We start from the raw sequence: 27391 nt of genomic DNA, 5'->3' as shown, positions 1-27391 counted from the left end.
GGCTCAACTTTTTTTTTTTTTTTTACAGTGTACAATCACAATGTTTTAAATGTTCTGTTTATTTAATATATAGTAGTAAACTTTTAAGTCGTGTGGCAGTAACCTTAAGTTTTTCCAAGATACTATAAATGAACTAAGTCTGACTCATTTCAGTGAATTGGTTTGTTCAGATGGTTTGTTTTAGGGAAAAGGTGTGTTTCACTGTCAATTTATTCACTGATTAATATGAATCATCTCTCAAATACTTTGTATTACAATAGTTATAATAGTTTTTTATTGCTCTTTTTGTGTAGCAAAAATAATTATTTAGTTTAATGACAAAGTTTTCATCTAAGTGGGTTTTTTACTCTTAGTTTAATGACCACCTTCACTGAGATCATTTTTTCATTTTAATTATATAACCTGATAGTTATCTAATTTTATGTTGTTCAATTAAATAATATTAATGTACATGGCTGCATATTTTTATGGGTTTGTCATGTAGCTGATTTCTTTAGCATTTTACTTTGTGGCTGTTTTTGGTCCAATATATGCATAACTCATTATTGAAATTTTTGTACAAAGGAGGTTCAGCAAACTGTTTACTCATGTACACAAGAATGCTGAATAAGCAAGTTTTGCCCCAGACCACCTCAAACTATTCATTTCATCAACATCGTGACAGATGTGTCTGAACTTCAACCCCTAATAACAATAATTTTAGGTACAGAATTCATAGCTTCGCAGTTCTGCCATGCATTGCAGCGCAGTGCACTTCTTCTATGACTGGAAGTTTTATACATATCTATATCAATGTTTACATTCTGTTCTTGATTTGAGACAATGCTTCTTTTTTTTTTTTTTTTTTCATTTTAATAATCTCTGTTGTCACAATTTGAAAAAAATTGTCTTGATTTCAGTTCAGGAATCAGGAATTAGAATTTAAATCGGCCAAGAGTAAAAACAGTTTAAAAATATGCAACCAAACACAAGGATCAGCACAAAACAGAGATGAGAAAGGCAACTTGACCCAGCAACTCTGACTCACTACTGAGTCAGATAGAACTCCAACTCTAAACATTAAAGTTGAGGATGGGGAGCTTCAGTCAGATTATGGGACTCATTGTTTTACTGCAATCATAAATGCAGTTCTCATGTGAAGAGGCCGAGCTCTGTCATTCAGTCTCACCCAAAAGACTCTTTGAGTGCACAGAGATGTTTTTGTTCACATTGTTTACTGCACAGTGTAGATCCCAGTGACATATAAGGCTGGTTTCTCTCTCAAAGTGAGCATTTTCAGTGAATCTATCTATCTATCTATCTTCTCTAACTATCTATCTATCTATCTATCTATCTATCTATCTATCTATCTATCTATCTATCTATCTATCTATCTATCTATCTATCTATCTATCTATCTATCTATCTATCTATCTATCTATCTATCTATCTATCATCTATCTTTTAACTTGACATTTTAATTATCTGAAAAACGTGGCATGTATTGGCTGGCAACTAGAGATAGATTGCTGTTGACTTTAGGTTAATGATTATTTTTTATGTTCATAATATAGAAATACACAATATATTGACTTCTAAAAGCAATAGAAGTATCTTAAATATTTCATTTAGAGGCGTTTTTAAGCAATATATGAACTTAATTCTGATTACTGAGTCTTCATACACCATTCAAAAGATCAAATGTGACAGTAAAGACTGTGTATTTCATTTTCAATGTGACAAAGTATTTCAATTTTAAACAAATGCTGTTCTTTCAAACGTTTTATTCATCAAAAGTTACATTATAAAATAATAATAATAATAATCAGCACAACTGTTTTCGACTAATAATAATACATGTTTCTTCAGGATCATGTGAAACTAAAGACTGGAGTAATGATGCTGAAAATTCAGCTTTGCATCACAGGAATAACATTTTAATATGTTAAAATAAAGTTATTTGAAATTGTAATAATATTTCACAACATTACTGATTTTAATGTTAAAAAGCTGATTTGTGTAAATTTTACCCCATTAGAAAAATTAAAAAAAAAATTGTTTTCAAACAGGTTTCCCCAAGCATTCTATTATCTGTTTAAGCCTTTTCCTATTAATTACACAATTATCTGTATGTATCATGACATTTTGACTTCTTTTGAGATTCTTATGCTTAGAGAGTTCTGTAAATGTCTGTATGCCTTCAGTGGACATGTAAAGTCATTCATAAATCACGAAAAAGGAAAACAGATGGATGTACATGTACATGGGTATAGCTCCTAATGCCCTCCAACAAGTAATTAGACTTGCGAAGGAAACTTTGGAAATCATCTGAAGTTCCCCAGAGACTCTGGCGTTTTGAACTGCTGCGTAGGTAGACTCGTGTTTATCCTGGATGGGATTCTTGATTAAAATGGCAGAGAGTAAGAAATTGCTTGAGTTTGCAGTGGTTAGGCCACCAAACTAAAATATCTTCTTTAGCAAAATAATGTTGTTTCGCTGTTTCTTGACTTTTTTTTTTTTTTTTTTTTACTCTTTCGTTCAACAATTTTGATTTAATTTCAGCACTAGGAGTTATTTTTAATGCATGTTGTACTTGTAAGAGTGCCATTCGATATTAAACATCCCCTCTGCCCACCCAACATCCCCCCCCCACCCCAATCCTACGCTGAGGGCGATTTTTATTTTCCTTCCAAGCTGCAACTCCAAAAACAGTCGAGCAGACACCACAAGAAAGGCCCTCTAGGTCACTGGAAGATGTAGACTCACCATTGGACGGCAAAAGAAAAATATCTACTTTCATTCAAATTATACCTTACAGACCAAACCGAACAATTCACATCAAATATAAACATCCTTTTGGAAATATTACTTCACATATTGAGTTTCTCTCTCTTTGGATGTGCCATGGACTTTCTAGAGGCCGAAACAGTATTTCACGAGTCCCTCTCTTCTGTAATACAGCGGATCGTCTTAATATAGTAGATCCCCACCTTCAACGATGCTCAATATTTGTATTTGTAGCTCCTGCCAACAGGAACTGCTTGCAAGTGGTGTTTGTTTCCTATAAAAGCATGTTAATTCAGAGGCGGCCACAGTGTAAACTAGCCTGGCGTTTTACAGATGTAGCCTGTTAAACTAAATCACTGTACCTGCCTGTTCGTTTCGTACGGCTAAGGGCAGGATATCGAGCCAAGTCTTAACGTGTGTGTATATATATATATATATGATCTGTGTTATTGCAAATTTATTTTTAACATTTTGAAAACATTCTGCCTGCCAAATTGGTCCTTCATTATGAGGTATTCATTTGCAGATTTTAAATATTATATCTAAAATTAACTGCCTCGAATGACTTGGTTGGGAAAACAGTAAAAAAAAAAAAGAAAAGATAATTAAATTACAAATTGAATATTAATTCATACATATTCATCATAAAATGGAGGGAACTGTGATTTTATTTTGAAAAAGATAGATTTCTTTTTTCTTTTCTTTTTTTTGAAAGAAATTAATATTATTATTCATATTATTATTCAGCAATAATCGTGAATCAAAAGATTTCTATTTCAAGTAAAAGCTGTTCCTTTGAACTTTCTATTTATCAAAAAATCCTGTATCGTAAAAACATTTATAATGGTTTCCACAAATATTAAATAGCACAAATGTTTTCAACATTAATAATAATATGTTTTTTTTAAGCAGCAACTAAGCATATTAGAATGATTATTATTTTATTTGTGAAATAAAATTATTATATTACCATTTTTACTATATTTATTATTAATAATAATTATTATATTACCATTTTTATTTACCTTTACCATTTTTTACTGTATTTGTAATCAAATAAATGCAGCTTTGATGAGCACAAGAAGAAAAAAAAAATCTTACACACTCCAAACCTTTGAATGGTAGTGTATGTCTGAATTGTTTTTCATGAACATTTAATGACATCAGGTGACAATAATAAGTGTTATTGTGTTACCAAAAAGTAGCACATTGTCACATTTAGATGCATTCAGTTATAAGAGACAATGCTAATATTTAAATTAGTGTAATGCATTGGTGATGTGGGTGTGAAGAAAGGGAAAAAATATTTACACAAGAATTGGTAATGAACTTTGAGCCGCTGGGCATGCCTGGATAATGTTTAATGTCTTTCATAATTAACATAGCAAAAACAAATAATAAATTAAATCTATTATTCAAACTGTAGAATGTGTTTCACTTTCTGAAGCATATAAATATTCAGTTGAAAGTCCTTTAAGGTATATTGTGGTGATATAAATGTTTTCCCCCAAGAAGTCCATATGTCACATCATTTTATGCAAGAAATACAATACCATTGTTTATAAGCTTGCCTTATATGTTTATCATGTAACTTTGTAACAGTACCTTGCCAAGCTACAAGCTTAAACTCCAGATAATACCTTTTTTAAGTAGTTTGCTACACTGCAAGGGTACTGACATATCTGTATATACTGCACTAAACCTAAGCTAGAACTTACCAATTTATTTCATTTCAAAAGTAGAAATGCAATGCAGCACAGGGAGTTTGTGAATCCTTTTAAACTGCTTCATTGAGCTGCATGCACAAAACAATGTGACGCATAAACCAGCAATGTCTCATTTTGTCACGTAACACCACTATGTGTTAGTGGAAAAATGACACTGTTTTGGACAAACTGAGCTATTGTTATGCTATAACTTTAGCTCCCCACACTGGAACTGTACACTGCAAAAACATTATTTTCTTACTCTGTATTTTTGCTTTAAAATAGTAGATATCAAAACATTTTTAAATCAAGAAAAATGTACCTGATGAGCAAAATGAGTGACTTTATGCTTAAAACAAGAACAAGTATCTGCCAAGTAACTAGCTTATTTTTTTCTTCTTTTAAGTATAAACTAGTGCTGTCAAACGATTAATCGCATCCAAAATAAAAGTTTGTTTACATAATATATGTGTGTGTGTAGTGCAGATATTTATTATGCATATATAATAAATATATAAATATGTATATATTTAAGAAAAATGTTTCGTTTGTATATTAAATATATTTATATATGATATAATTTATATGAATATAAATATATACACATAAATACAAGTAAATATTTTCAAAATATATGCTGCCTTTATATATGCATCATAAATATACACACTACACAGAAACTTTTATTTCTGATGCGATTAATCGTTTGACAGCACTAGAATACATTTTTCAATATATATGAAATATGTTGCTTCTCAAGTAAGTGTGTCTTGATTTAAGAATGTTTAGATATTTGTACTGGAAAACAAGAAAATCATTTTGTGCAACGAGGTTAACTTTGTGCTGAAAATTAAATATCTGACACATTCCATACATTCCAGACTTTTGATACATTCTAACGACAGCATTCTTGATCTGTTTAAACAAATACCTACAAGCAGGATCACAGAGCCGCCCAGAGCCACTGCCAGGCAAATGTCTGCGTGCCGTGTGAAACCAGTGAGTCACAGAGCGTGATAGTGGTTTGTCACATGCTCTTCTTCACACACCCGGCTGTCAGGTACCGAATAATGTATTGCCTCTTACAGGAATCCCTCATTTGGAGAACAGAGAGGCCGACTCATTCGCACACGCACACACATACCGAAAGAGATGCACGGTGCCAGGCATATGTTGGGGCTTTATGAGTAAGAAACTGAAAGAATAGGCGCACACCTCCGCAGTGTAAGCAGCTCTCCTCACATCACCTCAGGGTCAGCGGAGACAGGCTGCAGCACGCTGGCCGACCGAGAAGGATGGAGAGGTAGAAAGAGAGCAGCGGGGAGAGAAGTGCGAGCGTGCATATGCGGAGAGGGAGACGCTCTGCATTCACGCCCCCCTCCGAAGCCTCATGACTCACAAGGGGGGAGCGGCAGCATCACGCCCACCCTTTCCCTCTCCAGTGCCAGGAAGAGCCGGCGAACCACGCGTCTCCAGAAGAAGGAAAACAGAGCAAGGAAAAAAGTTGGCCCACACGACTCCAGTGATGTCACGAGCATGTGACCCTGCTTCTCCAGTGACAGTGTTCTGAGGGAAAGAAAAAAGATTTTTTAAAGGCTCGTGCCTCTTTGGGTTTGTGTGAAGGCTCCGCTCACCTCCCGAGCAACCACAGAACCGCAGAAAAGTTCGGTTCAGGATTTTTGCACGGCGGCGCGTAAATGGTTAACTGTCGCCGGTCAACTTCAGGTTTGAGGACCACACCAACCAGTAAGTACGCTTCGACCGCACTATCCTCTGCAGCGAGCTTGGCTCCGTGCTGTCCAATAAGGCGACAGATTTTTGCATTTTTTCCTAAACCAGAACTGGTCATTACTTGTGGTCATGAAAATAGTTGATACAAAAACGCATTTCTTGTGGATGTTTTTTCCTTTTTTGCATCTTCCCCTGGCACACCGCTCACTCTCAACCTAAGAGGCGTCAAGGGTCACCGAAAACCGCAGAGAAGCGAAATTTGGGCGACCATGGCATCCAACAGCCTCTTTAGTTCTGTGACCCCATGTCAGCAGAACTTCTTCTGGGGTAAGTGCCCGAGGTTTTCACTCTGTTTTTGACCATGCGGTAGAGCGTATAATAAGGATCTGCGTTTTGAGAGGCAACAATCATGTGTTGATGTTTACAAACATTCAGCTAAGCCAGCCATCGGAAAGCCTGACTGCGTGCAGGAACCGATGTAGGGAAGATCGGGCACTGGAGCGTCATTTTCAGTGTAATGCATGCTTTTTGTGATGTGCGTCAAAATGCAGGGGTGTGAAATCTAATATAAAAGCAACTAAGTGAATGTTTGACATTGACTGTTAGGTTAGTGGGTGTGTACATGCTGAATGCCCAGAAGGGTTACAGTTGAGAAAGCCACCATAAAATCTTCAAAAGTTGAGAAATGTACTAGATATTCTTTGCAAAATGTATTTAATTCAAAATAGAGTGTGCACATTTTGTCAATGCATGTTTCTCATACTATATATATGTGTATATATATTTTTGAATTCTTTTCTTTTTTATATATAATTTATTAATGTTTGTTGACACTGAGCAGAAATACTATATTTATATACTATATTTATATAGAAATTTTATAAAACAGGCAAGCACAAATCCATACTGTGCATAAAAAAATATGACTTTCTCATGTCATGGAGAAAAAGTAAGAGAGCCCATTCATTCTGATGTATGGGTTTTGCGGAATCCTCCAAGAGAAATGTTGTAAAGCCGTTTTCGAGTCTGAAAGTCTGCTTTCCAAACACAGCTGTGCGAGGCCTGTTCCCTCAGCACGCGTGCTGTTCTCAACCGTACACAAACCCGAGAGCCACTTGCAGCAATCAGTGCCTTCTATTAGCATGTTAACCTCTGACCCTCGGCATGCTCCCAGGGGTGAGACTAGACCAGGATGGGGAAAGCTTAGCGCCTGTTGTAGGGCAGCATGTCTTGATTGTGGTTTGTGCAGATATGTGCAGATGCATAGTAAAAGCCCACCTGAGACCCTCACTTTGTTGAGTTTCTGTGTGCTTTCATTACGTGAGGTCCAGTAGATTCTCAGTGATTTGCAATATTTTTATATATATGCTCAGATTGTTTTAAAATAGCCATGCTTTGTTTTAAAGCATCATCTTGTATTTGGTGGATAATAGCATTCTGGTTCCAGATCTGTTTAACCCTCATGATCTTTTTGGGATATCAGAGACAACCAGTCCTGTTTCATTGCTCAAAAAAATTATTTCAACTTGACAACTTGCTTCACATGTCCTTCATGAAAGAATTTACTTCTATGTGTTTTTAAAGACCCCAGATATAAAACATGAGTAAATGTAAGAAAGTTATTTTATAGTATTTTTCTACAGTATGTTTTTAATGATGCCAATTTTTTTTTTGCCAAAGTTTTATTGTGACTTATTTTTATACTACCTGCTTGATAGATTTTGATCAGGTCGGAGGAACATATTAGAAAAATATGATTCAAATAAAAGGCTAATATTATTTTAAACATACAGCATTTAGGTCCCTGTAAAGTTTAAACTGTGTGTGTTAAACACATTTTGATCAATTTGACTGTTGACAGTTTACATATTTGCAATATATTTAATGAATACATTTGATATATTTTAACTAATCTAAAATGAGAAACTTTTCAACTTTTCAACTTTTAGTGTGAGCTGATAGATATCACTACCAGTGAAGAAGGCAGCAGAAAAGAAACCAGACCCAAACAGACACATTATATTTCATTCAGGCTCCACTATTGAGAGATTTGGATTTAATTAAGTAGAAAACATTCTCTGTAACGCTGCCTAATGGCAGATGGGTGTGGAGTAATTGTCTACATGTGTGGCATGAGACAGACTCGCTAGGTTTCTCCAGGGCATATTTTGTTGCTCATTATCAAAACCGAGCTGTACAGTATTGACAATTATCCCATGGTAGCAATTATCATTTAGTGAAAATGTAAGGGAGACATTTAAAAATAAAAAAAACTAAGACTGATGAAAGAAAAGAAGACGGTTTAGAGACTCTAAGGACTCAAAGTCCATAAGCATTCCAGAGAATCCAAGAATCCCAAATAATTTGAGTGCAACATCAGACGAGTATTAAAAGGCAGCTTCTGTTGCATGCATCGTCTGCTCAGATCCCACCGCCCGCCGTCATTCCTGAGACATCTTAAAAGCAAACCAGACTTACTTTTTCCAAAGCAGTGCCAGAGCAGGGAAGCCCTCTCATCAATAGGTAATTGAAGCGAGGGGAAAATCTCTGACCCTGAGCTGCAGCTTCTGTGAAGGAGAGGACCATCTAAAAATATCATCAAAGCCATATTCATTTAGTGCTATTTAATTGTAGCTGGCGAGCAAACATGTAATTTTGACAGCAATTTTTAGATATTGAACGGTCCTTTGGGTGGATTCATTTACTAACAGTCAGGTAGAGCTAAATTACATCTTTTATGAAAGGACTTTGAGGTTACAATCTCCTTAATCGCTGCTGATTAATTCTTTAACCAAAACAGCAAATGAAAAATCAGTAACAAATATCAATAAAATTATGAAAGTGAGGCTGGATCTATCTATCTGACTTACATTCTCACTAAATAATAACTTCTACCATGGGATAATTATACATATGCTTCACAAGCACAGCCAGATGTATATATTGCAAAAAATGTAGGGTCATTATCCATAATCTATCTTTCTTTCTTTCTTTCTTTTGGTTTGTGCAGTTTGAATTGAAAAGTGAAAAAGAGAAAAGTCACATGACAGGAAGCAGTGCCTCGACATTGGCCGATTACCATGTCAATGTTATAATTGCAGTCTATGTTCTTTCAATCGTTATGAATGACTCATTATATTGTTAGAACATTGCATTAATATTTTTTTAAACAAACTAAAAAGCATTTAAAGATGTTTAAACTTGCGAACTTGAGTTTTTAATGTTCAAAATGTTCATTCTGTCAATATTAATTCAGTGTCGTTCCAAACCTGTATGACTTACTTTCTTCTTTGGAACAGAAAGGAAGACATTTACAGATATTTTTATCCGTACAATGAAAGTCAATGGGGTCTGATGTTGTTTGGACATCAGTATTACTCAAACTGTTTTCTTTTATGTTCAAGTAAGTCATACAGGTTTGAAATGACTTGAGAGTGAGTAAATAACAACACCATTTTCACCAATATATTATAGCATTGGCTGCTTAGATCATCAGAACATTAATTTCCATTTCAGAAGTCCAAAACACGCTTTGAAATGATGAAATACGCTACTGTATATAAATCAATTTGTATAGCACTTTTCACCACTGAATTTATGTGATGATTGTATGTGTCCAAAATGTAAGTTTCTCATGAGATACATAGGTAAATAAATAATGAATTAGATAGATAAATAATATATTAAATTTTGATTAAGATGGGTGGGATGTATTATAGTGTCGGACACCGGCCTTTGATCTTCCAGATGAAGCTGGTAGGAACTGATGAATGAGAAAAGGAAGAGGTAATTTGATTAATGCACTTAGTCATACAGCTGAAGAGCATGAAACCGATCTCTTTTGTCACGGTCTCAGCATATGCACAGACTGAGCGCCGGAAATGACAAAGGCTGGACATATAGCGTCATGATGCAACAGGTACCATCTCTTAATTTGGTTCAATTACCAGCCCACACACCCCCTTAAGAGTAGAGGTGTTAAATGGATCAGTTGCACACCTGAAGAGTAGTTTGTTGGCACTGGGACGCCAGCCCTGGCTCTGGACGCCCACACAAAAGTCTAATGCTGTAATCTGAGCGGCCCAGTGACACGAACAGGAAGAAGTAAAAAAGGCAAGGGATCACCTTGCGCCTCAGAGCTGGCGCAGTACTATGTCACAGGAGACAAACGGCCAAATCAGACACCACCCATCTGCTTCGGTGGAGGCCTTTGTGTCGTCTTCATCGCCCTCGTCTTGTTTCCTCCCACACGTTTAAACGCGATAGCTCAATCACACTTGGCACAAAAGGCCCCTATCTGTTGTAAAAACCCCCTCGAATCACTGACATGCCACCTGTGCTGCGTCCCGCACCGGACACAAAGGTTTCTGGGAGGCGTTCCCGCCTACAGCGGCCCACACACACTTTCACAAAGGCCGAAATGAAATATGCACGCGGCACAAAGCCCAGAAAAAGGAAGGAGAGTGCACACCTTGGCATTGCGTTCAGTAATTGCCTTTGATGTCACGTTAACAGTGTCCTGGGAAATCCACGCATGGGGCTGGGATCTTCTTTTCAGCTCTCAATTGACTTTTACTCAACACGTATTCAGGCGGGATACAGAAAGAAAGCCCTTTAAAGTCTTCAAAACAGCACTTTGAACTTCAGTCAAACAGGACAGGCCTTTACACTCCAACATGTCCTCCTGAGTTTTATTTTAGACGCTCTTTAATGTTCTTTGAATAGTAAGGGTAAATATGCACGGGCAGCAAATACTAGGCACTTCAAAGCAGTAACATGTAATTACAGCACATTAGTTGATTTGTTGGTGGCGTGCATGTCTCTATGTTGTTTTGATGTGTATGTGGGAAATGGAATGTCTGTTCTCTTAGGCGAGAGAATGGCAAAAACACTGATTTAACAAGAAACTTCCCAGAGGATTTAAAGCATATTGTAATTTTTTTGTTTTTTTTCACATCAGCTCTGTTTCAAAAGCTAGTGAGCTGCTGTCAACTGGCTACTAAGAGGGCATCCTAAGCTTCGAACTTTACAAGTGGCTTATTTGTTATGTTCTGTGATAGAAACTCGTAGGATGCCATTTAAAAGTTTGGGGTCGGTTAGATTTTTTTATGTTTTTGAAAGAAGGCTGCATATATTCGATCAAAAATACAGTAAAAACTGTAATATTGTGAAACATTAAATTAACTGAATAGATTTTAAAATGTAATATATTCTTGTGATGCATAGCTGAATTTTCAGCATCATTACTCTTCAGTGTCACAAGATCCTTCAGAAATCATTCTAATATGCTGATTTGCTGCTCAAGAAGCATTTGTGCAGCAGTTGTGCTGCTTAATATTTTTTTGGAAAATTATTTTATGGGATTGGTCTCACTCTTCACCAAATACAGTAACTTGCAGATATATTTTCTTGAAAAATTGTAATATTACAAAAACAATTTGTGAACAAAGCAGCATGCAACATTTGGTCAAATGTTTCCATCGTAGTTTGTCTTCAAGAGATTTTTTTTTTGTGTGTGTGTTTTTATGCAAGATTTTTATGCAGTATCCCAAAATTTGCATAAAAATATGTGGATGGAAACCCAGCTATTGTTTTAAACTCTTAGTGACAACAGAAACTCTCTGTGAGAAAATGCACTTCAAAGAAAGAATGATGGCATTTAACTGACAGCAGAATTCTCAGGCCAGTGTTTTTCTTCTTAATGCCATTTTTTTCTTTAGAAGAAAGGCAATATTGTCTGGGAAAATTATACTTGACATACATAAATTCGCTTTCTTTAGTCATATTTTGGTCTGTCATTTGTTATGTGCCAAAGTTCAAATTAATCACAACTTAAAAAGCAATAAACTGTGGGAACAGTGTATTTAAAGTGGTAATTGTTGTTAGTACAAAAAAAAAAAAAAGACTGTCTTAGAGTGTGAAAACATGAGGATCTCACCAAATATTGTAACTTATAAAGATGCCTTTGATCTTACTGTTTTTCTCACTGGCATCATGTTGCTTTGCAATTTCACAATTTTCTTTTAATCACAATGAATTGAGAAACAAGTGGCCGGAAGGCCCTGTGTGGAAACAAAGCAGCCTGTTCTCATCTGTATTCAAATAGTCCTTAAAACAATCCCACATATATGTGAACACGCTCTAGCCACATGTTCATACCAACCTACACTTGACCACCAGTATACACACTCAGCCCACGCGCTGCCCATGACCTTCCCCTTCAGGGACAGTGGAATTTATCTCGCTGGTAAACAGCAACCAAATGGCCACTGGGACACTCCTCAGGGCTTCAGAATTACAGTACGGTTAACCCAAGTCTAACAGAGCCAGATCTTTACTGCTCTTTGCCTTCAGCACGACCCTGTGGTGATGTGTCATCATGCTAAGTGCGTGCATTTCTTTGTGTGTTTGGGTCTACATGCTATGGAAATGTGTTTCTGTCATAAGATTAAAAAAATGAAAAAGTTAACTCTGACTTTTTATCTCACAAATCAGACTTTTTTTCAGAATTGCGAGATATTAACTCATGAACTAATTGCAAGTAACTCGCAATTGTGAGATATAAACTTGCATTTTTTTATTCTGCGGCGAAAACATTAAACAGAATTATACAGAATTTTGAAAAAGTCAGTTTCTACATGTTAACTTGCAAATTTATAACAAGCAATTTGTACATTTATACTTGCAATTTCATCATATAAAGTCAACATATAAGAAAAAATGTAATTGTGAAATATAAATTCACAATTGCGAGAAAAAGTGTTCTGAGATAAAAAGTTACCTTTTTATTTTGACAAACAAAAAAAATTCAGAATTGAGATGTAATTGATATTGGGCAGAATTGTAAACTCATAATTGCTAGAAAAAATTTAGAATTCTGAACTTATATCTTGCAATTCTGACATTACATCTCACAGTTTTTTCTCAGAATTGCGAGCAATAAAGTTTGTTGTGTTTTTTTCAGGCTTAGACATTATTTAGAGCAGTGGTTCTCTACTGGTTTTATTTCAGAACCTAAAATGTAGTAGTAAAGTATGTTTCTTTTTTTTCACGTTTAGCTAATGTTATCAATCAAATATGTGAAAAAAAAAAAGAAAGAATAAATGACATACTGAATAGGAAAATTCATATTTGCATATCATTTGCATATAGTGTTTTATTTTTGCTGTTATCTCTGTCTCCAAACCAATCAGACTTACTCGTGTTGGATTGAGAAGCATTGATTTATAGTTCCTTGAGGGGAAGTTCATAGGAGGCTACTGTTTTTAAAGTACAGAAAGTTTTCACCTTATTCTGTTTTGTTGTGTGATTTATTTCCATTTGATTGGTGAAATTGGTGTTTTGTAAAGATCTGACAGTCTGGCCCCCTGAAGCCAGTTACACAATAAACATGCATAATTAGTGTAATTGGATGGCCTCCAGGGTTTTTAATCGGCAAAGTAACTTATGTTGATTTAATTAGACTTAGATGTGTTGCACATTTCGATCAAGATCTTGATGTCTAGAGGAGATCTTCACAAGGATAATTACATTTTCCCCCAGTCACATCTTTATGGAGAAAAAAAAAATCAACATTGTAAAGCAAAGATTATTGGAGTAAGTTTTACTAAAAAGTTTTGCTGTTTCATAATTTATTCATGAAATACTAAATATAAAATATTAAATTTGATCCTTTTTTATTATTTATGTTAATAAAATGATCATGAGGTGTAGAGAATAAATATTGCATTTCAAAAAGTCACAATTTTGCATGCTGTAAGGCTTAGCAAATTCTTATAATTCAGATGTTTTATTGTTGTTTAACCTTCCCAGTTTAGGAGTTAAATAAAAAGAGGAATACAACGCAGTGAATTTGAGACATCTGAGATCCCTGCAGTTAAATGCCAGAGAGTCATTTTGTTCAATTCTGAAAATGTCTAGATTGCACTGGTATGTCGCAGGCAAACCACAGGCGTATCTCTCCTGAAGTGCAGCGATTACCAATAATATAAATTCTCCCAATGGGATTCGGGAAGTCAGTCAAATGTTCCTTCACGAACTGAATTTCTTCTGAGTTTGGTTCAACACCCTAAATTAGATATCATTTGGATTTCAAAATGTGGTGCACATTTTGGCTGCTGCAGAAAAATTGCTCCAACTTTTGCATGAACCAAAGACTTTTGCATTTACTGTAGTTTCAGTGTAGCTGCACAAAAAGAGCTGCAAAAGTCATTAAACATTTCAATCTATTGGAACACGTTCACTTGTGTATCATCTTCAGGGGTGCCTTCGAGAATATCCGCATGTCATTTTTGTGCAGACAGAGAATGAGTATTTTGGTGAAGCCATCAGTGAAACCAATCCCATAAAGCACTCTGAAAAATGGTCAATAAAGACGTAAAAGTATATATCGTTCAAATGTTTAGGGACTTTTTTTTGGAGAGAAATTAATACTTTTATTCAGCAAGGACACATTAAATTTATCCAAAGTGAAAATAACTTTTTATCTTGCTGTGGATATAAAAAGAGATGTCTGCGTGTTGAGAACCTATTACTTTTTTGGCAATTTAAACACATTCAATCAACTTCCAGTGCTGTAACGGTGTGAGAGAGTTCAAAGAGGATGAATATAATCTTTGCAGGCTGGAGTCGGTTCCAAAAGAAAATATTCCCAAACCCTAAAGTCATTGTGGCAGTATCATTACCCTATACTTGCAGTAGCATTTTCTCTCAATTACCTCCCTGCTATCACATTTAGCCTGTTGCCGTAACCATCACGAAAGTCGGAGACTTGGAAGACTAAACTTTTTCTTTTTTAAACTTAGGTTTTTGGGTTGTGTTACCATTTTCCCTTAAGCACCGGGAATGACCAACGCTAGTTGAAATGTCTTGAAAGAATAGAAAGCTGGACAGGTTTGCTCCCCATGAGAATGATTCGATTTCGAGCAAACAATGGCAGCCTTATTTTTATGCAAAAGAAATATCAAACCAGTAGCCAAGCAAATCACCTGGTTCCACAGACTTTTGACGTGCTGGAATAATTCATTTAATCCACTGCTGTGCACATACCGCCAGGTTACATTTTACCGCTTTCCTAAGGTTTACGTTCAAGAGAAAGCAACTCTTTGCAGCTGCTGTAATATCCCGACTTTCTCTTTTTTTCCTTTCAGCCAGACTTTTTCTATTTTAAACACCTGAGCACGAGCCCTCCTGCATCCAAACAGCGAAATAAAGCCAGAGCTGTACAGCAGCGAGGTGATAGGCGATAGTTCCCTTGCGAATTGCTTTCTGGATACCTGCCTGTTTGGGTTGTCCTCCAGTTACTCAATCCATCAGTAGCTCATATATACAGCCAATAAATCATCCTCAATCTACTGCGGGATGAGGTGAAATCCCCCCACATAAATCTGCTATTAGTTTTACCTTGCACACAAAATAGAACTAACTGACTGTGGATACATGAGAACGGTGTAATAACTATAAATATTTTTCAACTAACCGGGCCGTTTCAGAGAGGAAGTAGAGCCGTGCAATCCACAGCGGAAGGGGAAAGTGTGAGGTGGAATTCTCAAGGTTAATCTGGTCCAAAATAAGCACGCTCTTGTACAGAAGTGATACCTGACCCTCGTCCAGGAGTGCCTGGTGTGAGGGTCCGCTGTAGACTGATCCCTTGATTATTCCTCAGACTCTGCTGAATAAATCACTAATCCACACTCGCTCAATTACACAGCAGTAGATATCAATTGGAAATGCAACCCCTAATCTATGCATGTTAAAGGGAAGACCCCTTTTGTAGGGTGAATGCTTTATTTTAGGTATTGTGAGGTTTTGGATGATAAAACAACATAAACAGTGCCCAAAAAGGCAGTATTTTACCTCTTAAGTAATAATACTTTTTTTAGTTTAATAAACAAGAAGTCAATATTGAGTAACTTGCATTACACAGTTACTTTTCATTTAATTTTATTTTAAATTTTATTCCAAGCTCTCCGAGCAACACACAGTTATGGCATTGCTGAATGAACCAGTGTTTCGGGTCATTCAGGGAATCGGTGAATGAACTACTGACTGTCTTTATGAGTGAACTGTTGAATCATTTGACCAACTGGTTCATTCAAAACACTGATTCCTTCAGTAACAAAATTAGTTACCATTTTTATTAATGAGCCATTGAATCATTCGATCAGCTGATTTGTTCAAAACACCGATTCGTTCAAAAACAAAACTAGTGACTGTCTTTACGAGTGAGCCATTGAATAATTCAATCATTCGATTCATTTACAACACTCGTTCACTCAGTAGCAAAACTAGTGACAGTTTTTATGAGTAAGCCATTGGATCATTAGATTGACCAATTAGTTCAAAACACTGATTCATTCAGGAACACAACAGGTGAGCATCTTTACGAGTGAGCCGTTGAATCATTCAGTGAGTCGATTAATTCAAACTACTGATTCATTCAGTATCAAAACTATAGATCATCTTAATGAGTAATCTACTGAATCATTCGATCAACTGCTTCATTCGAAACACTTTTTTATTCAGAAACAAAACTACTGATAGTCTTTATGAGTAAGCCATTAAATCATTCAGTGTTTTGAATGAATCTATTCAATGATTTGATGACTCATAAAGTGAGAAAGACTATGTAAAAAAAATTAAAACAATTTGGGCCTGATTTTACTATTGTTTGCACTCGTCAAATTACTGGTATTTGCGCCATTCTATAACGCCCCAAGAAAACCATGTCTTAAAGCAGGCGGTAATTTGCGTTGCTCTTGGTAGATTGCGCTGGTCATTATGGAAATGATCTGGCTGCCTGTGTTCTTTAATTTACGCATTGTTAGTAAATCACCCGCAGAATTCCCCCTCCACCCCATCAGTGCTTTTATGGAATTGTGCTCTAATGCTAATTTGCCCTGTTTAAATCTGCCCTAAATATCTTAAATACTTATATATATATATATATATATATATATATATATATATATAAATATTTAATAAATCTATATTTTGTGATGTTATATGTATCAGTGATAGTAGGTATGTTTTTGTCGATATGTTCGTAACATGATTAGACAGCTTACTTTTGATATGGTTACCTCATTATGCAAAGAGGTTTGCAAGCAGCAGGTAAAAATACACACAAACTTTATAATTTCCTTAATATTTATATTTTAAAAAAAGTATTTCTATCTGCTGCCAAATGCTGGTTATATAGTAGTCCTCATCAAAATATTACAGTGATATGTTTTTCAATGCACACAAGTCATGCGGGGGAAGTGAACTAATACAGAACTAGTACTTGAAGTCAAGGAAAACGATAAATCTCCGAGCCATCACCATGGCGACAGCCCTCCATCTCCTATACTTGACTTCAATGTTACGGGTATTTTAATGGGAGCCTTTGTCACATATTACCAGTCTTTTATTCCTCTTTTCCCCCTCACAAGCCGCAAAAGTTCCTTTTCTTTTCCTATTTTTATGTACAAGTGATCTCAATTAAGGACCTCCATGAAGGCTAGAGGCGGCAGACAGTCATGCCAATGAGAGCAAAAAGGAAATTGTCTTTGTAGCCTGCCACCACCACCACCCCCCCAAAACCAGCCCCCACATCTCCATCACCACCACCACCACAGGCCCCCCCCCACTCCACTTTCCATAACGAACGCAGCGCACTTCCAAAAAACCTTCGTGTTCCTGAAATTTGCGACCATAACACGGGTCCAATTTGCTCTCCGAGCCAGTTCTTGTGCCTCTCTGGCAACCCAAAGTCCTGAAGGTCTCGTCTGCAGTGATGATGTCACTAACCAGTCAATGACAAAACGGCAATTATAGGCTCAGATTAAATCTGGGGGTTGAAAGGATGTTGAGAAGGTCTTCCTGATGAGGTAAGGCCATGAATTCTGCGTACGAATCATCACCACCATCCCGCTTGCTCGTGCGCGCGCATGTTCTCCTGAAGCGTGCCAACGATGGAAAGTAACTATTTAAAATTGGAAGCCTCCATAGCCCCATCAAATTGCTCCCCACATAAAGCCATAATTAAGTGTCTCAAAAAATGCACCACTGTGAAATGGAGCCCTGATCCAGGGACTTAAGTGGCTGTACTTTTCCTCTCAACCGTCGAAAGAATGCGGGACGAGAAAGAAGCGGAGAAAAACACTCATGTAGCACGTTACATAATCCCAGGGCTGTATGAATCTGAACTGGAGTCATTTGGATATCATTAAAGCCCTGGAGCTCAGTGTCTCTTCGTGTTTACATTACCAGTCAACAATGGTTTCTTTGTCCCGTGTCATCACTTATAATTCGCCGTGAGGGGGGGGGAAGTGTTGCTGGCTCATTTTTTTGCGCGACTGCTTGTCTGGTTGTGTTGAAACTGGCCTTTTTCAGTACACTGGCAGTTTTTGATGAGCTCCCCGCGCTGGATTACGCTGTCAACCCCGTTAGGAGCTCGGCCTATCACGCCATCAACAGATAAGGGTTCGGTTACATTCGGCTTATCACATCATCAGCGTTTGAGCTGGTCGGAATCCAGCGCGAGTGTCTGGTGACAAACTGCTCAGAATAGCGCACGGTAATCCGGGGTTCTTGCTCGGTGGACGCCTTCTAACCCCTCATCTTTGTTGCACATCATAGCCAGCTGTGTGGGCTCCTCTTGGCTCATTAAGAGATCAAACGAGACGCCCGAAAAGAAGTGGGCAGAGCTCTCGAGGCACAGTGAGCCACTCGAATCACGTGCGTTCGCTATTGCTACAGCCGATATTGCTGGCAGATGGCGGCCATACTGTACCGGCAAAGTGGATTCAGATGTGACAAATGCTCTTTGATATCTCGTTGTGTATATGATTTAACACGCCTCTCTGTTTGGACATGTCGACAGTCGCTTTATTTCTCTTATTAAGTTTTATTTGCATCACCGATAGCCGCGAATCTCGCGTGCATCTGATTGAGCGCACACATCTGTGTGGAATTATTAGCATAAATCATCTCTTTTTGCATTAGGTTTATTTTATTGTCCAAACAAATCAGTGATTGAGCAAAAATCAGGAAAAACTGTTGGAATAGCACACATGGTGTTTTTTAATACCGTCGTAACTCTGATTTATCTTTTTATGAATTGGAAATTGATCTTTAATAACATTGGCCAATCTTGAACACATTTTCGGTGCTCGGGGCAAATGGAGATGGAGCGTAATTCAATCGCAACTTGTATAACTCAAACTATTTTTTCTCTCTCCTAACAATGTGCCAGATGCATGTCAGTGCTTCCTGAAGCTTTTTCTATCCCTCCCACGTACAAGATACTCAAAACTTACCCATGAGACCACCGCCACCCCCACTCATGCCACCCTGCAAGACTTTGATACAATATATGTGAGCAATACCGAGCTACTTTAGTTATGCATCTGTATTCCTGAACAAGCAGTTACAGATCATCACTTTTGATTTTGTTATAGTTTTGCAGTTGCTTTTGTTTGACTTGATTGTTTGTCGTGGCAAAAATGGCAAATATCTAAGGTGTCAGTTGTGAATATCATGCTTTTTCTTTGTTCTTTCACATTTTTACTTCTCTGTTCTTCAAGAACACATTTAATGCATATTTTATTCTCTACTACTGAAATATTAAGATATATGTTAAAGCTGAAGTTGGTACCAAGTCAAACATTTGGCAAAATTTTGATTGACTGTCGTCACTGATTAAACAAGTCTCTTGCACGGTTCTGACAAGAATAATTAGACGCTTTGTTTATATCCTATTTGGTTTATTGGCTGTGTCTGTGCTCCCATCAAAATTATGGACCTATTATTCGGATCATTTTTTTTAAATGTGTGAAACATATTGCAACACTTATGACTTGGGTTAATCACTATCCGTGAGCCTGTTGAGTCAGAGGGAGAGATTGCCATCTACAGTATCACTGAGAGATGGAGAGTTAGAGTTATTAAATGACACATGCTTTAGTTGCACTGCCAGAACATTGAAGGCTGTGTATGGATACTCTGTTCAGAGAGTCAAAAGAAACTTTGCTCGAAGGGTATTAAAACGGCAGCCTGTTTACGGCAGTCTGTGCTTTATGGGGTAGAGGTGTGCGTAGAATATGATTCTGAAAATATTCTGTCATTATGGTTCACTCAAATTATCCCAGCATGTTGCTCTGTGAGTCACACTTTCTCAGAGATATGAGCAGTTTTCTGTTAAACTCCACTCAAGTTTCTTCAAATGAAAGTCATTCTATTTAAGCATATTTTTTATATATATATATAAATTGTTGGGAAAGTTTTACATGTATTTTCAATGTAATAAATCTAAAAAAAAACATTTTTTTCTTCATATTTTAAAATATTGTTGAAAAAAAATCTTATAATATTAATGTGACACCTTACCCCTTATAGTGCGACAACATATGCCCAGCTGTTGGGGCATTTTGTCAACATTTTTTTTTCTTGTTCTATAATAGTGAAATGTTCAAGAGATTTTTTGTAGGCAACACTTTAAGGTATCTGCCTGTCCAGAAATGTATGTAGAAATATTCAAATTTAGCATATACAGATAAATAGCTATAATCTGCAATTGAAAGTTTCCAATTGCCCTTTTTTTGGTATCTGAAAACACACACACACACACAAAATATGGTATAGTTCACATTATAATTACTGTGTGGTTTAATATCTGCGCATGCATATTCCATTGCCATTGTGCATAGAGAAAAGTGCCTAGACTAATTTAATAATGTCCTTTCTGTGACCGATTTCAAGGAAAACATAAAAATGATATATTTTCTCATAATGCAATAATTGAATCTATTCAGAACCACAAGAGGCAATTTATCCTGTTACCATTCCGATATTATAAGTGATAACAGCCTTGCAGTTTTCAACTTTCACAGGCAAAGTTAAAGACTAAAGATATAAATGCTCAGTGTACTGTAGCTGCAGAATGACTTTGGTTGAAATTTTATGATGTGATCGGGACATCACGTGTTTGAGTAGCATCAGTGTAATGATTGCATGATGCTGGAGCTATATGAACCACAAAAAAGAGAAATCCCTGTCTTCAAAGACCAACCACATTGGAAGCAACAAACATTTCGCCTCCTGCGATCTTTTCATCCTTTAAAGCCTAATTTGATCCCGCGCTCTCCAGGGAGCGCGATTACGGAAAACTTCATTGAACCTACACACCAGAGACAAAACATCACCTTATATTTATTATTAGCGATACTAATGTAACATATTGTTTGTATGTAATGAAATCCGACATACTGTAGATCTTTATCCGGACTGGAAGCGATTGCGTGCCAGCGCGCTCTATAGAGCCGCTGGAAACACCTACGTTTTCTGAATTATTTTTTAGACGGTTTGTCTAATCTGCTATGATATGATCAATAAAATCGTAAAATCTTTTCGGAGAGCTGACCGAATCTCCTTGTGGCAGTGAATTAAGCGCCTTTTAATACAGGAAACGTAGTTAATGACGACTGCGCGCAAAGCGCCAATTGAAGTCTGCTTGAGTGTGTGTAACCCGCAGCACTTCCCAAACTCATCAGACTGCAGCGCTGAGCGCACGGAGAGGGACTGACGGCGCTCCGTACACGCACACAGAGGACATACGCTAGTCTTTGGCTAATTTCGACTGTTGTGATGCGCATTCCCGTAGATCCCAGCGCCGGCCGGAGGTTCAGTCCGCCGGTGTCGGTGAAGATGAATGATGTGAACCCGAGCGCAGGACAGCAGCAGCAACAACAGCAGCAGGACAGCGCGGTGGTGCCAAGACTCCGCGCGCAAGAGAACCGCTCCATGGCCGAGATCATCGCCGACCACCCCGCCGAACTGGTCCGGACCGACAGTCCGAACTTTCTCTGCTCGGTTTTGCCTTCTCATTGGAGGTGTAATAAAACGCTACCGGTTGCGTTTAAGGTAAGAGTTTGTCTTTAAATCGGCTTTATGAATGCAGTCATTTATTAAAGTAATGTGTGTAACGTGGACACTATAACAGAAAGTGTTTAAACGATTGTTGGCTGTTAGTTTTTATGTCAGCATAACTTTATCCAGTGAAAAATATGAAGCTTGTGCAGGTCAAATTTTCTAAGCCGTTTTAACACACCGCTGACAGCACTGACAAATATCGAAGTACAATATAATGTTCTAAACATATTTAAATAACATGAGCGATTTTGCTAAATATGCAAAGTGTTTGCTCACATTTTGTTAAGTGTGATATGTTCTGGGGATTTAGATTGAATATTTTTATTGACATTATTAGGCTATTATTTATAGTAAAATATCTATCCATAGCGACACATCAGTTTTTAATTATATAAAAAAGTTCCCCATTTAATTTTTATGAATTTCAGTTAGTTTTGCTGAATGTGTTTGTGTTTTGACATTTTTGTCAATTTGTCACGGATAGTTAGTGTGTCAGTGGACTCAATTGATCCTTTGTACTATTTATACTCTTATAAGAGTGTGTGAACATTTTTTTTCTTAATAGCACTAAACTTTACTGGAACAAAGTTTCATTTAAAAAGAAATAATGAAATTGCTCTGGCATTATTCACTGTTTGATGTGTAATTCTGGCCTGTGGCAGAATCTTTGCTCTTGGCTTGTGTTTATGGTCAGGCCTGTGCAGGTGTGGTTAGCTGTTAGGTAATTTGCCAGATTAGTAGCTAGATTAGTAATGATGAAATAGAATTGCAAGATCATATGCAAACACATCGCCTTAGGTGCAATGTGCATGCGACTGATGTACCGAATGTAGTAATAAATCTGATGTAACCTATATTTTTAACCTTATTAATGTTTAATAAGGATAATGATAGATGGATATGCACACAGTGTAAACATGCAAGAAAAATCTAAATATAGATTTATTAAATAAATGAATCATATTCATTATTTTTCTAGGCCCTCACACCAGCACCTTTTAGACTGCTTCAATCAATTTTGCATTTAAAAGTTTAAATTGTTTTTAAGAAAAATTATAATAATATTTTAATAATAGAAATACATAATATTATTACATTTTATATAAAAAATTTCCCACATTAAATCTGCATATATATGCTCGTTTATGCAGTTATTTGCATAAATCTTACTAATAATAATCAGAACTCACAGGAAACGTAGTTAATGACGACTGCGCGCAAAGCGCCAATTGAAGTCTGCTTGAGTGTGTGTAACCCGCAGCACTTCCCAAACTCATCAGACTGCAGCGCTGAGCGCACGGAGAGGGACTGACGGCGCTCCGTACACGCACACAGAGGACATACGCTAGTCTTTGGCTAATTTCGACTGTTGTGATGCGCATTCCCGTAGATCCCAGCGCCGGCCGGAGGTTCAGTCCGCCGGTGTCGGTGAAGATGAATGATGTGAACCCGAGCGCAGGACAGCAGCAGCAACAACAGCAGCAGGACAGCGCGGTGGTGCCAAGACTCCGCGCGCAAGAGAACCGCTCCATGGCCGAGATCATCGCCGACCACCCCGCCGAACTGGTCCGGACCGACAGTCCGAACTTTCTCTGCTCGGTTTTGCCTTCTCATTGGAGGTGTAATAAAACGCTACCGGTTGCGTTTAAGGTAAGAGTTTGTCTTTAAATCGGCTTTATGAATGCAGTCATTTATTAAAGTAATGTGTGTAACGTGGACACTATAACAGAAAGTGTTTAAACGATTGTTGGCTGTTAGTTTTTATGTCAGCATAACTTTATCCAGTGAAAAATATGAAGCTTGTGCAGGTCAAATTTTCTAAGCCGTTTTAACACACCGCTGACAGCACTGACAAATATCGAAGTACAATATAATGTTCTAAACATATTTAAATAACATGAGCGATTTTGCTAAATATGCAAAGTGTTTGCTCACATTTTGTTAAGTGTGATATGTTCTGGGGATTTAGATTGAATATTTTTATTGACATTATTAGGCTATTATTTATAGTAAAATATCTATCCATAGCGACACATCAGTTTTTAATTATATAAAAAAGTTCCCCATTTAATTTTTATGAATTTCAGTTAGTTTTGCTGAATGTGTTTGTGTTTTGACATTTTTGTCAATTTGTCACGGATAGTTAGTGTGTCAGTGGACTCAATTGATCCTTTGTACTATTTATACTCTTATAAGAGTGTGTGAACATTTTTTTTCTTAATAGCACTAAACTTTACTGGAACAAAGTTTCATTTAAAAAGAAATAATGAAATTGCTCTGGCATTATTCACTGTTTGATGTGTAATTCTGGCCTGTGGCAGAATCTTTGCTCTTGGCTTGTGTTTATGGTCAGGCCTGTGCAGGTGTGGTTAGCTGTTAGGTAATTTGCCAGATTAGTAGCTAGATTAGTAATGATGAAATAGAATTGCAAGATCATATGCAAACACATCGCCTTAGGTGCAATGTGCATGCGACTGATGTACCGAATGTAGTAATAAATCTGATGTAACCTATATTTTTTAACCTTATTAATGTTTAATAAGGATAATGATAGATGGATATGCACACAGTGTAAACATGCAAGAAAAATCTAAATATAGATTTATTAAATAAATGAATCATATTCATTATTTTTTCTAGGCCCTCACACCAGCACCTTTTTAGACTGCTTCAATCAATTTTGCATTTAAAAGTTTAAATTGTTTTTTAAGAAAAAATTATAATAATATTTTAATAATAGAAATACATAATATTATTACATTTTATATAAAAAAAATTTCCCACATTAAATCTGCATATATATGCTCGTTTATGCAGTTATTTGCATAAATCTTACTAATAATAATCAGAACTCACAGGAACTGTCTGAAGAAGCTGCTGAACAGTACGTCTTGCATATGCGCACGTGCACAGTGTAAAACGTTGCATCATTGTTCTCTCTGCAGGTGGTGGCCCTGGGAGAGGTTACTGATGGGACGGTGGTCACAGTAATGGCTGGGAATGATGAGAATTATTCAGCTGAGCTCAGGAATGCCTCAGGTGTTATGAAGAACCAGGTTGCCCGCTTTAATGACCTGCGCTTTGTGGGCCGAAGCGGAAGAGGTCAGTCCATATTTTGAACCTTTTAAATCCCTTAACATGCAGGTTACAATGGGAAATGTGTTCATATCCAGAGAATCAAACGTTCATTGCATGTTTACACTTGGTTGTGAAATCCAATCAAACATTTGGCCACACCTTTTTTATTATTACTGCTTTCATTTTAGAATATTAGCAGCTACCAAATTATAAAATAACCAAAAATGGAAATATGGGTATCATGTATGTTAAACATATCATCCTGGGATGCTTTTTAAACAATATTGAAGGAGTTCACATGGATGCTGGACCCTAGTTGATGCTTTTCAGTCACTATCTAGTCTCAGCCATTCCAAATTTATTTAATCATTTTCTTAATTAAAATGCGTCCCAATTTAATTGAATTCATGCTATGGTACACAACTGATGTGTAGAAATAATTCATATTTACCTAAAAAATGATTTTAAAATATTTTAGCATCGGTTTTACATAATTTTTTTTTTTTTTTTTTATCCTGTAAAACAATTTCCTTCAAGCATGCCCAAAATTTTAACTGCTAGTGCAACTAACAACACACTTCGTGCCAGTTTATGTGTGTTTACACAGGGTTACCCTATTACAGACTGTATTATCACATCGTGCGTTTTTCTATTAAGCTTAATCATTTTGTGTCTATCTACACTTGCACAATGTCATGTGGCGAAATCCTCCAGGGAGATTTGGTAGCAGAGGCACGCGGTCACACAGGGACACATGACATTCTTAGAATAATTATAGTCAGTCTGTGTACTGAGCTATATCAGTTACGAGCCAACACCGTTGTGAAACCACATCACCACATTGCCGGTAAGAATGCACTCATTAAATTACAGGTCTCGGTGCGTTCTGTACTAAGGTTTCTCAAACCATTGACGGAGACTTAGCTGTCTGCGTAACAGTCTTTAGTGTATTATATAATTTTGCATATTGTTCAGATTATTATTCTTTTTTAAACTTGAAGTGCTAAATTTTGTGCTTTTAGAATCACTGCACAAAATTGTAAAAGTAATGATACTTTCTAAACACTTTACCTCTCTGCAATTGGTCAGTCAAACAGATGGCCACGCCTCCAAGCTCACACCATTGGTTGAGCCAAATTGAGAGTCACAGGCTGCATTCGAAATCAGATACTTCCTTACTATTTTGAAGGGCAAAAAACAGTATCTGAAAATAGTATGTCTGAATTCACAGTATTCATTAGGGATGTGCGAGACTAGTCAACTTGTCGATTAAATGGTGCTGCTAGTTCAAATTGGAAATATTATTCGACCAGTTAAAATTGAGTCATTTTAATGTTACGTTTTGAAAAGTGGATATCTGGATCAGAAAACAAATTTATTTAATTTCACCTCAGGCCTTGCATTCCTGCATTTTCTTCATGTCACTCGCCGCAGGCTCAGAGAAATATCCGCTAGGAAGAAGAGCAAGGTGTGGGAGTGTATTTACCATTTTAAAAAGGGTAAACATTAGGAATGAAGGGGAACTGACTTTCTTCAGAAAGTTTTCATTTACATTTTTTCATGTTATAGCCATAAAATGCCTAATAAAATAGTCTTTATTTGTGTAGCGTTGGGGTAACATGGTAACCACTGTATTTCTTTTTGTCCAAAAGTGCCCCCTACTGTATGAGAGAAGTTTGCATTTTCATTCATCCCGTCTGCCGCTTTTGTTCTGTAAATTATAACTGTTTGATGGAAAATAAGAACAGTTCGGATAATAAGGTATCTGCAATTGTTTGACTGTTTGATTCATTGTTTAAGTTTTTCAGATGGATCACATATACACACAATGTTCTTGACTGTCTTCTGAGGGTTTCTAATCAGTTACAAAATGTCCATTTAAACCTCAATGAAATTAGTTCTAGCGCACATCCGTAGTATTCATAAAAGAGTAGCGAAAAGTACACAGGTGTCTTACTACTTCCGACAAGTTTCTGAAGTGCACATCTGATGTAAAAATATTACTTTGAAACAATTTTCACACACATATATATTTGAATTACTTTAATTACACCTACTCGCGGAGTATGTGATATTGGATGTGTCTGCATGGGGGAAAATATTTGAACTTATAAAGGTTTACACACTTCACCTTTACATTTAGTTTAAAAATGTTGTTTAAAGCTTGTACACTCCATAAAAAAAAAAAAAATGAAACG

General features: G+C 36.7%; 1 protein-coding gene across 3 annotated transcripts in view; it reads left to right on the top strand.

Annotated features, from left to right (window-relative positions):
• Positions 1-27391, top strand: part of runx2b (RUNX family transcription factor 2b) — a 124888-nt gene that overhangs the window by 71921 nt on the left and 25576 nt on the right. Inside the window, exons 15-18 of one of the 3 annotated variants that reach the window (XM_058756776.1) lie at positions 5411-5471; positions 5561-6530; positions 21847-22106; positions 25061-25217. In XM_058756776.1, the coding sequence (XP_058612759.1) occupies positions 6473-6530; positions 21847-22106; positions 25061-25217 (475 nt within the window). In that variant the 5' untranslated portion in view covers positions 5411-5471; positions 5561-6472. Of the gene's footprint in view, positions 1-5410; positions 5472-5560; positions 6531-21846; positions 22107-23435; positions 23766-25060; positions 25218-27391 lie in introns of those variants that run through there. The other 2 variants (XM_058756775.1, XM_058756774.1) reach the window with 2 other exon arrangements.

Source organism: Onychostoma macrolepis, chromosome 20 (genome assembly GCF_012432095.1).
Source record: "Onychostoma macrolepis isolate SWU-2019 chromosome 20, ASM1243209v1, whole genome shotgun sequence".
Taxonomy (NCBI): Eukaryota; Metazoa; Chordata; class Actinopteri; order Cypriniformes; family Cyprinidae; genus Onychostoma; species Onychostoma macrolepis.
The sequence above is the reverse complement of the archived record's forward strand: the minus strand, read 5'-3'. Positions and strand labels throughout refer to the sequence as shown.